This window comes from Camarhynchus parvulus, chromosome 9 (assembly GCF_901933205.1).
Source record: "Camarhynchus parvulus chromosome 9, STF_HiC, whole genome shotgun sequence".
Classification (NCBI taxonomy): domain Eukaryota; kingdom Metazoa; phylum Chordata; class Aves; order Passeriformes; family Thraupidae; genus Camarhynchus; species Camarhynchus parvulus.
The window spans coordinates 12,024,018-12,037,349 of record NC_044579.1 but is presented as its reverse complement, the minus strand read 5'-3'; the positions used below and the strand labels follow the sequence as shown (position 1 = coordinate 12,037,349).

Below are 13,332 nucleotides of genomic sequence, written 5' to 3'. Positions count from 1 at the left end.
GCTCTTGAGCCCTGCTAAGAAACCTGCAGAGAAGCATTGCAGATGCAGCCTGCATGGGAGCGACCAGATGGGCAGCAGGGCACTGTCCTTGGGGGTGTGTGGGTACATGCCTGACCCTGCAGAGCAGCTCAGCTGTGCTCCCAGCAGTGCAGCTGTGCCATGGCTGGTGATGGAAGCAGGGCCTGCTGCCTCTCAGCCTGCTGGCCAGGTGTGAGCACTGGGGCTGCACCTGACGCATAGCAGGGTGTCCATCAGGGCATGACAATGTCATCCTCACACCAGTGCAGTCCAGACCTACCTGTTCCTCCCTGCCAGCTTGGCTTGGCTCAGCACCTGTTCCCAGACACATGAACTCAGTGCTGCCAGGTGCCAAAGGGATAGGATTCCTCATTTCAAAACAACCCTGTGGTTGAGAGGAACAGGGTGAGGAAATCCTGTGGCACTCCCCAAATGTCCTGAAAGCTCTCAGATTACTGAAGGCAGAGCTTAAACCCCATTCTTCCTGTGTTTCCTGGTTCTAGACCGGTCTGGTCACACTGGTGGCACGTGAGAGGAAGCAGAGCAGTGGTATTGATTGCACAGCTGCCCTCAGCAGCCTCCGCCTGACCCTGTCTGCCATGCTCCCTGCTCCCATTCCCATCCCAGCCTCTTCTCTGCCTAAGCACTGCTGCTGATGGCACTGCCAGTGGCAGTGGGCTGTGGGTGCCCACAGTGTGCCAGCACCACCTGGGGCCCTCAGAACTGCCCCCATCATGCTCCCCTTGGAGGTCTCCTTGGGAAGGAATGATCTGCTGGCAACAGGGAGGACTTAACCCACAGGTCCTCAAATAGGTAAAAGAGCTACCTCCTTTTACCCCTTCCAGGTAGGAGGAAGATACCTGCTGTGAAGGTGGGCCTCAGGAGAAGTCCCAGAGCTTCACAGGTTCAGGAATGCACATAGCTGGGGCTGGAAGGGTGGCTGCTGCTTCCACTTCTGCTATTTGGTGAGATCTTTACTGCTGTGCCCTGTGTCAAGAAGCTAATTAAAGCTTGAGGCATCTTGGGAATCCACAGTGTTGGAAGTGGTAAGTTTGTCCAGTAGGAAAGGATATCTACATCAAAGGGGCAGCTACAGACTACAAAGGGCCGACACTTGGGTCCCTGTGTGGCTGCAAGGCCATTTGCCTTTGCCTCTGCCTAAAACCTGGGAAGAACTCAAACAGGACATTATTTTGTAGAAAGGAAAGGCTTTGTTTCTACTTGTGATCATGTGGGAGCTGCTGCAAGTGTGCTGTGTGCTCAGTGACATGCGTTTTGTTTGTTTGAGAGCTGCTGAAATAAGCCAGAGAAGCCCCTTAGTGGGTGGAAGCAGGGCTGTGCAGCTCCAGCCATGGGGCCACGGCGCTTGCAGTGCTGGGTGTTTGTGGGAGCTCAGCGGCACCAGCGCTAAGTCACTTTGTCAGATGTTTGGAAGAGGAAAGGAGTTATCCTGGACTCTGAGCAGGCTAATGCTAAATCCATAACCAGGCCAGGCTGTGAGAGTCTGGGCTGAGACGGTACATTCTGTACCTTCTCTTGGGATCTAAAAAAAAACCCCAAAGTACGGCTGACAGCTGTGAGCAAGGAGCAGCTGGATTTTCCCTGGCTGAGGCAGCAGTGATGGTTGTAAATGTAACACTGCAGGTGGGCTGCTGCCTGCAATGGAGCTTTCCAGAACTGGAGATAACCATCTCCAGCAGGCAGGCCCTCCTGTCTGAGTTTTCCTGGTTTTGTGGACTTTTCATGCAAGCAGGTGGCCCTGACTTGGAGACTTTACTCTTTTCCAAGGGCTTTTGCCCTGAGGAAGCAGGGAGCTGGCTTCCACAAAAGGTTCTGTTCCCCAGGCCCCTCAGGAGTAAAGGCAGGAGAATTTGTGCCTGCCATTTGTGCCATTGTGATGTCAATGCTGCCTGCCCATAGTCCTGCAAGCCCCAAACCCTGTGCATTTTGGATTTTAAACCATTTCAAGACTTTGACTTGATTTGTAGCAAGTGCTGCTGTTCGATACATGGGGAAAACGGTTCTAGGAATTGGTTTGGCAGTGGCTGCCAAGAAGCAGCCAAAATTACAGAACAAACAGAACCTGCAAGGAACTGGAAACAGAATTAATTTGAGGAATTCAGCTTTACCTCTGATTAAAAAAATTATCCAACAAGGTAAAGGGTTGTGTTGTTTACAGCTGTGAATATCATTAATATATGGGACCTGTCCAATTTATTCCCACTACGATGCAAACTTGAAATGTCATTTAAAAACAATGAATAAATTGGATGAGATCTGACAAACACAACTGTGCATTGATTAGCACAAATAGTAACTCTATTAAGCAGCAGGTGAGCTTCTGTGAAGGGAGAGCATCTCCCCTCTTCCCGAGAGTTCCGTTGGCAGGCAAGGGTGTCCCAGAGCAGGCAGCCCATGCTTCCAAGGCATGCATGAGAACACTGCCAGAGCAGAATTTATTCACAGTTGTTAGTAGAAATCTGCTGTTTTAGCAGTAATTAGGGCCACAGTGTTCTACAGTGTCCCTGTGGATGGGTTGCCCCCCTTCCTGTACTGGTGCTGATAGAGGATGGTCTCACACACACAGGTCGTTGCTCTGCACTGCCACCAGTGCTGTTTGCTCTAGATGGAAGGAAACTGCTGTGACCCAGACAGGGATTTATGGTCCCACCTGTATTTGAAGGATGATTTTAGCACTGGCATGGGGTGTGCAAATGTTTGATGGTGAGGAGGGCCATCCTTGAAAATCTGTCCCAAAGAAAGGTTTTGTTCACAAGCTGTGCTCACAAGTTGTCATTTGTCATCTATTTAAGAGTTCTCACTTTTGGACTAAGTCCACGCAGAAATGTCATCAGTGAGAATCAATTTGCTGCTCTAAATACAGGCCTTTTAAAAGTTTGGCATGTTGGCTGGGCTGTGGTAGAGACCAGCACTGTACAGACATAATTTGTGCATTACATGAGACTTTTATTAAGGAATTACTGATGTCCTCATTGAAGAGCTCAGTCTGTTGCTTCATCAGTATTTTCCATGGGGTGGCTGGAGGTCTTGCCTGAGCTTGACCTTTACCCTGAACCCATCAGAGAAGGGTGAGGTGGTCCTGATGTGCATACCAACACATCCTGCCCTTTGTCCCAGGATGGAAATTGGCATTGTTTTGCCCCCAGGTTGACATTTTCCCCTGCAGGGCAAGGGGTATTGCTGTGTTGGCAATGCCACTGCACATCACTGGGTACATGGTGCTCCTGAGAAGTGTGGAGCTGGGATTTCCTGGATTGCACAAGCTGTTCAGCCTCAGCTCAGGTGCTGTGGCATGGGCTGGTACTGAACCTGCTGCCCTGGCTCCTTAAGGGGTTTAGCAATTGCACATGGAAAATAAGCAATTAGCAACAAGGGCTGCTTTGTTGCGAAGCCGCTGAGCTCACCAGGCCAAGGTCCGGCTGCCAGGGCAGGAGGAGGGAGCTGAGTTGGATGCTGCCCTGAGTGGTTGCCTCCCTTTGTGTGGCAGAAACTTGGAAGGACCCACTTGCATTGCTTCATTGCTGCAATGTCTTCTGGAGGTCGGAGGAGAGGGAGGAAGGGGAGCTGGCCTTTTCCTGCAGGTTAATCTCAGTTGAACACAGTGATGGTAAGGATCTGACAGCTGCCTGCCCCAGTGAGGATTAACCAAGAGAAGGATGCAGGGAAATTTCTTGGCTGTGCTCTTAATTTGTGCTCAGGACGAAGGGGAAAAGCCACCATCACCCCCTGAATGGACCATGCCATCATTCCCATCACTCTCCCCTCCCCACTGCTCACACCCTCTCCTCCAGGCAGGACAGAAGCTGCTATCAGAGTCTCCCCTGTGCTCTCTCCCATTTCAAGCACATCCCCTGTCCCCATCGGGACACTGCATACTTCACACTGGGGGTCCCATCCCGTCTGCCTGTTTGAGCAGCTCTGTGAGGCCCCGCAGGTCCCAGGCACCACCAGGTGGGCAGCTCAGCCAGGGATTGCTTGGTGGGACCACAGCCAGCTGCTGTGTCCTCCTGCCACACTGGGGGAGTCCTGGCAGCACACAGAGCAGGGAGCAAGGTGCACTTGTGCCTCACTGCTCATTGCACAGGAGCAGTAGTGTTTGCCAGCTGGGTAAGCGCCTGCAGCTGGGGATAACGCCGGCAGCCATCCATGTTCTGGCTCAGGAACTGAACAGCATATTTGGAGGTACGAGAGCGTGCACTTGTTTTAGTTGGCATTTGGGCTGGCAGGGCTGCTGTCAGACTGGCTCAGAGAGGGATGGCTGGCAGCACGTGCTTCCCTTCTGCTCCAGGAGCCTCATGCCTGGCTCAAGGATGGGGCTCAAGGTCCCCTGACTCCTGTCAGAGAGGCTTGCTGACAAAAGGCATCCTCAAGGTACTGGCCTGCTGCTGCTGCCCATCCTGCTCTCCCCGACAGCTGCCCAAACTCTGGCAGCGCTTGGCAAGAGGTAGGAGCAAATCAGTGAGCTCCACAAGGAGCTCGCTGTCTCTGGGAAGCTTATTGCATCCAGACTCTTGCAGATTCCCTATGTTTGTGGCTTTATTCCATGACTGTTGGTTTGTTTCCCCTTTGGTGAGAGAGAGGCCATGCAGCTGCGTAGGCTCATGCAGTGCACACTGGCTGCACCCTGCAACCTTCCAGGAGCATCCTCTAACCACAAGCACCCTGGGTCTGGCCTGGCATCTTGTTTCACTTCATGTCATTTTGACTTGGTTCCTTGATTCCCCAGATGCCTGTGGAGGAGGCATTCCTGGAGATGTGGATGCATGGGGAAGGTGCACATCCTCAGCTGCCAGCCCAGTGGCAGCTGCACAGCTGGTGTGGCAGGGTTGCAGCCTCTTGAACATCAGCTGGTATAGGCCCACAAGCCCAGTCTGCTGCTTGTGGGGCAAGTGCTTTGAGCTTGCTGCTGGTCTCCCAGCTGGCAGTAACCCCTGCATCTTGCCTTTCCTGCCAGCTCGGGCACTCAGCTGCTTTACCAGAGGTTTTCAGCTTATCCCATGAAGTTGTCCCATAACCCAGAGCTGAAGTAAATGAGTGGAAGTTCACAGATTTGAACAAAGTCTTTCCCCACTTGTTTGCCTCTTGCTGTAGAGAAGGCCCTACAGAGTACAGCTGGTGTTGGAGTCGTCCCTCCTGGCCTGGCAGCTGTCCCCAGGTGTTTGGAAGGGTATGATGGCAGCTTTGTGAGCTGGGGCTCGTGACCGCCGGGCTGCGAGGCAGGGGAGGTGCGGCCGCAGCGCCCTGTGCTGGGCCAGCAAGGGAAGTCCTGCTGGAAGCAGAGTTTTTTATCTGGGCTCCCTGGGCCTGGTGTTTGAATGCTTGGAAATGCTCTTCTCCAGATGTTTCCTAGCACACGCCGGCTCTGTTTATAAACAGCTCCTCAAAGCAAAGCCTGTTGGGGCTGCAGGCAGGCGCTCGCGGCAGGCCCCGCACGGCTCCCCTGCACCATGGCACGGGGTCTGGGGCCGCAGGTCACCTCTGTCCCCTCCCATCTAGATGGGTTAGAGCAGTTAACAAAAGCCCCAAATGCCTCCTCTTCCTTTCTCCTCCCTTTCTCCAGCTTCCTGCTTCAATGCATCCTGCTGATGCTGCCTTCCTGCCCAGGCTTTTGCTGTTGGGGGCACAGAGAGGAGGGCACACTGCCCTTTCTGAGCTGCCTGTTCCCAGGGAGGTCCCAGCCACTCCAGGGGCTTGGGTCAGGGAGACATTTCCATTGCATCCAGCTCGGGTTCAGTTCCTTGATGGTTATCTCAAGGGCACATCCTGGCAGCAAGCTCATCCAGCCACTGGGGTTTTGCCCCTGTGTTTTGCCAAAATTTGAGGTCGGTGCCAAGGGGCGATATGAGGCAGGACAGAGTGGAGTGGGTACAGGCTGTGTCAGCTGTTTAGCTGGTTGTTGTGCTTTTCCAGCCCCATCTCCTCTGAAGAGAACAATGCTCTCATACTCATCACTCCTTCCACTTGTAACTGGGTGGAAGTGCCTTTCAGCCATGCTCTTCTCGGTCCTGGCAGGACAGAGACCAAAATCCGCTTGAAAGACAAAAGCCAAGAAAAATCCTGTCTAAACAGCTGCTGCCAGTGGCCCTGCCAAGATACCTTTCCCTTGGTTGGCCTGAGCTCAGCAGGGGCAAGGCTGTTGTGGTCAGCTGTGAGCAGGATCCCAAACCATGGGCACTGCGGAGCCACCTGCAGCTCATCACATGCTGGATCTCACCTCAGCATCACTCCCTGCGGATGGCCCTGCCCTCCCTGCCAGCCCCACACCCCGCACACGGCCGGGGGAGGACAGCCCTGTCACAGCCAGTGCTGGGAGGAAGGGCTGAACAATTGCTGCTTGTCAGGCTGTCTCCTCTTCCTGTAGAAAAGGGCACGTTATCAGCCATCCACAAGTCATCTGGGGAACAGCACTGCTGAAAAACTGAGTCATGTTATACAGATTTGCTTTAGCCCCACCATGGCCTGGCAATGCCAAGGGCCTGGGTGCTTGCAATTTTTTTTATCCTGGCTGCTTGCAGTGGCTGTAATCTTGTCCCTTAGCTTGGGCAGCCTGTGTTTGGAGGTAAGAATGTGAAAGGAATCAGCTTCACTGCTGTGGAGCTGGAAATATGCTCTCCTCTGTGGCACTGCTTACCCTCTCCCTCCTGTCAGCTTCCAGCATAAAGTTCAGGGCAGGGGGATGGCTTTCTTGGCACTGCCAGGGAGAAGCAGAGAGCAGAGGATGCAGAGGTGGGCTTGAGCCACTCCCTGGATCTGAGCACTTCAGAAGGCTGATTGGTACATGGCTGGGGCTTGTCTTTGCAGGTTGAGCTTCCCTCTGATGCTGCATGGAGAATGTTTTGCCTCCCTTTTCTAAGGAGCAACCCATCCATGAGTTGTCTTTGCCTGTCCTCAAGACACAGCTGCTCTTTGCAGAGGCAGAGCCCTTTATCCTTTCCCCACCCTTTAGATCCAATGAGCACCGCTGCCCATCAGCTCTGATGAGGCAGCCAGTCCTCCACTCTCCTTCCCTAGGAATCATGGATATGACTGTTTCAAGACTGAGCCCTCCTTCCATGAAAAACTGGCACTGGGAAAAACCCTTTCCGTTCTGAATCAGGTGGAAGGGAGTGGTGTAAAGACCCTTAATGAAATGGGAAATATCTGTGCTTTAATGGAAAGTTTTAAGGAAGTGATGCTGCATGATGCTTGTGGTTCTCCAGATCAGGAAGTAAAAACGATATTCACAGTTGACATCATTAACAGATCCACATTTCTGCTGGGGGAAAAAAATAGAAAAAAAAATAGATCCCATTTCTGCTGGAATAATTCTCCTGGTGGCTGTGTAATCCTGGCTGTCACCTTGGCCAGTCTCGCTGTGCTGGGACCCAGAGCAGAGGCCAGAAGGATGGATTTGATGGTCTGATCCCTGTACAAACTGTAGCAAGAGCGTGTTGGAGCTCAACATGGCTTCTTAGAAAAAAAACTTTAAATGTTTGCAGTGGAGAGCATTGCTTCTGGAGCTGTCCCAGGGCCAAATGTCTCTGCATCTTCTTACATCTGAGGGAGTCCAACTTCAGCTTCCACGCATGGAACCACTTTAAACATTTGGGCATTAAATCTACCAAGTTCTTGTTGCCTTGAACTGGATGGAGACTTGGGTGGCGTCTGACAGGTTTGAAGAGGAACCAGTGGCAGGCTTGCCTTATTCTTTCTAACAGTGTTTCTCCTTGGCATCTTCTCAGCAAGGTGTAAAAAACCCCTTCTGTAACTTCACATTAAGTGTGAGGGCTGGAAGGAGAGAGCAGTGCTGGCAGCCCTGGGCTGTGAGACGGTGGTGGGGTCATGGGTTCCTCCTGCCCTCCTCTGACACAACAGGCTTAGACTGCTGTCAGGTGCTCAGCTTTGCAGCAGAGGATGCTGTCTGAGGGAAGAAGACTTTCAGACTGAATGGGAGCAATTTTGGAGGGCAGATCCAGCTGCTTGGGGAATAGCATGGGATTAGTTCAATTCCTGCAAGTAGCCAGTATGGTAAGGTATATTCTCTGACACAGGACTGGGGAAGGAGCCAAAGAAATTTCTGGGCTGCTTGCTTAGGTAATTGAAATTAGGACACTTGTGGTAGTTCACCCAAGGCGCTGGGGATGTGGTTTAGTCTCTCTGCACAGCCGTGTGAGCAGTCACGCGATCCTGTGTCCACTTGACTCACCAGAATGATGCTGATAGAAACAAAAGAAGCTTTGGGAGATGGTAAAGCAGCATGGTTTGAAGTCTGGGCAATATCCTGTGCAGGGGGATGGAGAGAAAGGCAGCCTGTGAAGCACTGGCTGTTCTGAGAGGCTGGGTGTCTCCAGACAGAAGACAAGCATGGTGAGATCCCTTGGGTGGGTGATAGATCCTTGCTGTGATCCAGACTTGCCCAGACTTGAGGTGGCTGCTCTTCAGGCTGCCCTCCCTGACATCCCTGTGCCTGTTCTTCCTCTCTTTCCAGGCACACCTTCTGGCAGTATCGCCGTGAGAACCCCCAAACCAAAGTGGGGGAGCCCCCTCCTGATGGGCTGCCAGGCTTCAACAGTGGTGTCCTGCTCCTGAACCTGGAAGCCATGAGACAATCCAAGCTCTACAACCAGCTGCTCGAGCCCACCATGGTGCAGAAGCTGACGGAGAAGTACCACTTCAAGGGCCACCTTGGGGACCAGGATTTCTTCACTATGGTGGGGATGGAGCATCCAGAGCTTTTCCATGTGCTTGACTGCACGTGGAACCGGCAGCTTTGCACGTGGTGGAGGGACCATGGATACAGCGATGTGTTTGACCAGTACTTCCAGTGTGAGGGGGAGGTCAGAATTTACCATGGCAACTGCAACACCCCGATCCCTGAAGACTGAGGCACCCACTGCCCCCAGGGACAGCTCTGACTGCAGCAGGGCCATAGTGGCTGCACTAACAGTCCCTCAGGAAGGGTGACCAGCTTCCAGGAGAATCTAGGGATCCCAAGAGCATTCAATATCCCATTGCCTGTAGCCTCACACTCCAAGAGGAAGGGCAGTTCAGTTTTTGGAACAGGACCTCCACAGCCATTGTATCTAGGGCTCAGCTCCTGGCTCTGCTTGGCCAAGTCCATGGTGCCCATCTGTGCCTCAGCTGCTGGGGCATGAGAACAGCCTAGGGGGCCATCAGAGACCGCTGCTTTTGCACTAGGCAGGGCCCAGCTCCCTGGGTGCTGTGCAGCATTGCCTTTTCTGATGGTCAGCAGGAGTGCCCTGTGAGCAGTTGGGTTTCATTTGTCATTCCTTGGTGGCCCATTTCTGCGCCTCATGCAGAGAGTTGGTCTGGTCCCTCTGGAGAGCAGACACTGTCCTCAGGTCATCTTCCTTTTGAAGCATTCCAGAAAGGTGAGAGGGCTTTAAAGACTGAAAAGCTGCTTTAAATTGGGTTACTTACAAACAAATATTGAGTGCTAGATAAGCTTTAAAGCCTTCTGTTGGTTCTTCTGAGCAATAAAAGCTTTACTGCCCTATGTTGTCCTAAAAGTGTTCAGTGAATGTGTAGCAATCGGTTCATTTTTCTAGCTTTGCTTTTAACTTTTTATACAAGAATAAAGCTGCAGATACCAGACATGCTCGGCTGTTTTTCTGTGGCACAACTGAAGTCCTGTGCAACAGGAGGTTTCCTGCACTTATCATGTTTAAAAAGTAGTTGATGTGTATCTGCTGGGCAGTTGAGTGTGGTGGCCCGCATAGCTTATCCCACATCTGTCCCATGTGAGTAATGCAAATAAACAAGCTGGATATTTAAAGATCATCACCAACACAGCCAGGGTTGGTTTGGAGGGAGCTGTCTGTGCTATGAATGAGTGAGCTTCAGGCTGAGCACGCTGTTCCTTGAATAAATGCTGCCTCAGTGAGCCTGGCTGGCTGCACAGGTCTGTGTCAGGGACGTGCATGGCTCACTAAGCATCTCCAGCCCGTGGCTTATTAACATTAACCACCTCCAGCCCAGCCCAGCTTGTTTCACACCCTGTGTATGTATCTGTGTGATGTGCACATGCAAGAGAGGTGTGGGGAGCTGATTGTGGCTTAGCCTGATAACAGAACACACTATATATGTGGCAGGAGTGTCCTGGGCTCCCTCCCCCGTGCCCATGAATGAACTTACTGGGGGAGAGGCTCTCTTCCCTCAAACTGATGTGCAGAGACAGCAGGCTGTGGTATGGTCTGCATCCTGAGCCCTGCCCTCTCTGATGTGCTGAATCAATCCATTTCCAAATAACACAAAACCTTGTCTTCAAGTGTTTTCTCATCCCCAGGGAAGGAACAGCAAAGACGTGATTAAAGGTGAGGGAGATGCAGTACCTTGCTGTGTTAGAGTCACATTTTCACCTAAAAACAAGGTGATCCAGCCTCGCTGTGCAAGGCAGGATTCGGGGCAGGTGATGCACTGTGATGATGCACCCTGAAGGATGAGGAAGGTTACTGGTGTTTACTGGTCAGGGCACACTGGTGGCACCAGTGACACATGGGGTTTCACGTGCCAAGGCAGGACCTTGCCATCAGTTTGGAAATGGCCATGCTGGAAATACAGGCCAGGCTGCTTGTGTCACCAGCACTGGGGAGGAGTTGGGGTGATGAGCAAACATGGCTTTTACTGGGGACTGAGCAGCTCTGGGGTGGCTGTGGGTGTCGGGGCTGGCCCAAAAGGACCCTGATGGGTGCTGCAGGGCAGGGTGACACCTTGGGAGACAGGGCTGTGTGGGGCCAGGTGCCCTGCCTGCCCCACAGCCATCCCTGCAGCTGGGCCAGGCATTGTGCTCTCCACCTGCAGCCAGGGGATGCTCTCTCTAGGGTTAGGAGCATTTCTCCCTCTCTGTGGAGTCCCAGAGTCTTTGTGGGAGAACACCTACATGTGGCCACTATTGCCCCAGGCTGAAACCTTTTGCTTAGGTATTTTCCCAAAAATCAATTCTTTTTTTTCCTTTTTTTTTGGTTCAAAATCAGAGTCCCCTGGGAAACTCACTGCATCTTTTTTTTCTGCTAGGAAAAGCGTAGTTAAATGAAACATTTAATTGAGTTTTATTGGTTTTCCCCAGGCAGCACAGAGAGCCCCGAGGCCCAGCTCCCCACACAGCACCGCCGGCCCCGGGCCCTGAGGGAGCGCGGCGGGCAGTGAGGGCCGCACCGTGCTATTTGTGCTATTTATAGAGCCCGCACGTAGCCGAGCCGTGCTCGCTGTGTAATTATCTCCCCTTCATGCCCTGCTGATTGCAGGCGCTAATGAGCTCAGCTCAGAGAGGCCTGGCGGCCTGGGGCTGACTCCTGCGGCCTTTGGGAGGGTGCTGCCCCCGGGTGTGCTGTGGGGCAGGAGCAGAGCTTGCTGTGCATCCCTGAGGGCACCGCCTGCCCAGGAGCCCTCACTCACATAGGCGGTTCCTGCACTAAGTGCCCAGTCTGCTGCATTTCCCTCAGTTTCTGAAAGAATGGGGACTCTCCTTCCCAACCCTTCTTGGCCCTCTTGCACCCTCCTGCTGCAGCCCATCCTCAGCCAGGTGTTGCTCCAGGCACACAAGTTCAGACCCGAGCATCCCCTGTGATGCTGGCCCAAGGCCAGGACAGCCAGCACTTAGCAGCTGCCAGTACAGTCATGGTGAAAGATGCCCAGAAACCATCAAACAGCACCAGTTTGCCCGTGGGCACTGGGGATTTGCTGTGGTGACCCTGCAGCAGCACTGGGACTGACAGGCAGCTCCTCATCTCCAGAGGGCTGGCACCGTGTCCTTGGGCCAGCACTGGTCCCCTGCCTAGCAAAGGACATCTGCAGACTCCAGAGCCTGCTCATGGGTTGCTGGAGCCCCTCCGGAGATGCAGCAGCCTAAAGGCAGCCCTTGGTGAGTGGCAAGTGGGGGCATGCTGCTGTGACACACAGCAGTGGGGGGACACAGCTGTGGGGAGCGGGAGACCAGTCCCACCTGCACAGGCTGGTGGCAAGGGATGGGGCACGGTGTGTTGGAACCCATGGGAGAGCTGCAGTGCGCCCAGCCGAGGTTTCTGCAAGGACCTGGTGGGCTTTATTCTCAGGTTACTCAGTCTGGAGCTCCTCCATCACAGATTCCGGCTCCTTGTCTTCTCACCTGCTGGCTCACAGCAAAGTGCTGCTCATGTCAAGAGCCCCATGTTTTTTCCAGGGTGGAGAAGGAGATGGAAGATCAAAGGGGTCTCCTTTGCAGAAGACTGGGCTTTGGAAAATATCTCTTGAACTTAAGCTTTAGGGGAAAATTCAGTTTCTATGTCATTCAGCATTCATGAGAAATTGCACGTACAGAAAACAGTATTTATGATTTTCTGCCCAGCTTTGCTTCCAGCCCTGTCCTGGAGCTGAATGAGATTTTTGCTCTCCTCTCCTGTGTTTCGTAACACCATCAGTGTTTATTCTCTTACTCATTTGTACTTCTTTCCCATTTGAAATAATCAATTGTTAGTATAAACTCACCTAGGGAGCAATTAGTGTGAGCCTAACCCAAACAGGCGCTGGGGTGCTCCATTAAGGAATATCCCCGCCCTCCCTCTCCAGGATCCCAGAGGATACAGTATTTACTTTTCAGCTCTGCTATTCAAACTGAGCGCACTTCGGTCAGCGTGCCAAGAATAACACAAAGCCTAACAACGGGTTGCAGCGCTAAGATGGAGTTCCTGACTTTACAAGCCAAAAAAATAAAAAGCCAACCTATTATTTTGCCTTTGCTGAGAAATGCCTGGCAGCAGCAGAGCAGGCAGGCGTCAGAACCACCCCTCTGCCTTCAACAGAGCCATGGGCAGCGTGAAATCTGTCCTGAGGGACACAGAAAAAGGCAAAAAAGAAAAGAGCAGTAAGCCTGGGACACGGTTCAGCAACTGCCTGCTTTTCCTTTTAATGCAGATTTTATTAGCTTGCTGCAATGTTTTGTGAGCGTTTCCTCAAAAGCTTTGCAGAGCCATGGAGGGACACATTCCCCAGTACCTGTAGATATTTCAGCCAGGTTTTCCGTAGCTCTATTTCTGACCATCACAAGCCTCTGCAGATTTACTTGCTAATTGCAAAGAAATTGCTGCCCAGTCCTGTAGCCTTTTCATTGCCAGCAGGGTTTGCTTTGTCCACTTCTCCTCTGGAAATTATTTATTCACTAATCAGCTGCTAACAAGGGAAGCACTTGGAGCAAATTACCTTCCTGAGGTATTTCATGGGCATTAGCTGCATTGTACCAAAAGTCTCAGTGTTAATTTAGATAATTTGCCTACCTGAAGAAAAAGCTGTAACAAAGCAGAGCCTTGAGCTGCCAGAATG

General features: G+C 52.4%; 1 protein-coding gene across 1 annotated transcript in view; it reads left to right on the top strand.

Annotated features, from left to right (window-relative positions):
- Window positions 1-9,635, top strand: part of XXYLT1 (xyloside xylosyltransferase 1) — a 32,539-nt gene extending 22,904 nt beyond the window's left edge. The window contains exon 4 of the mRNA XM_030954664.1: window positions 8,507-9,635. Coding sequence (XP_030810524.1) covers window positions 8,507-8,903 — 397 coding nt within the window. The 3' untranslated portion in view covers window positions 8,904-9,635. The remainder of the gene's footprint in view (window positions 1-8,506) is intronic.
- Window positions 9,636-13,332: the final 3,697 nt, after the last annotated feature.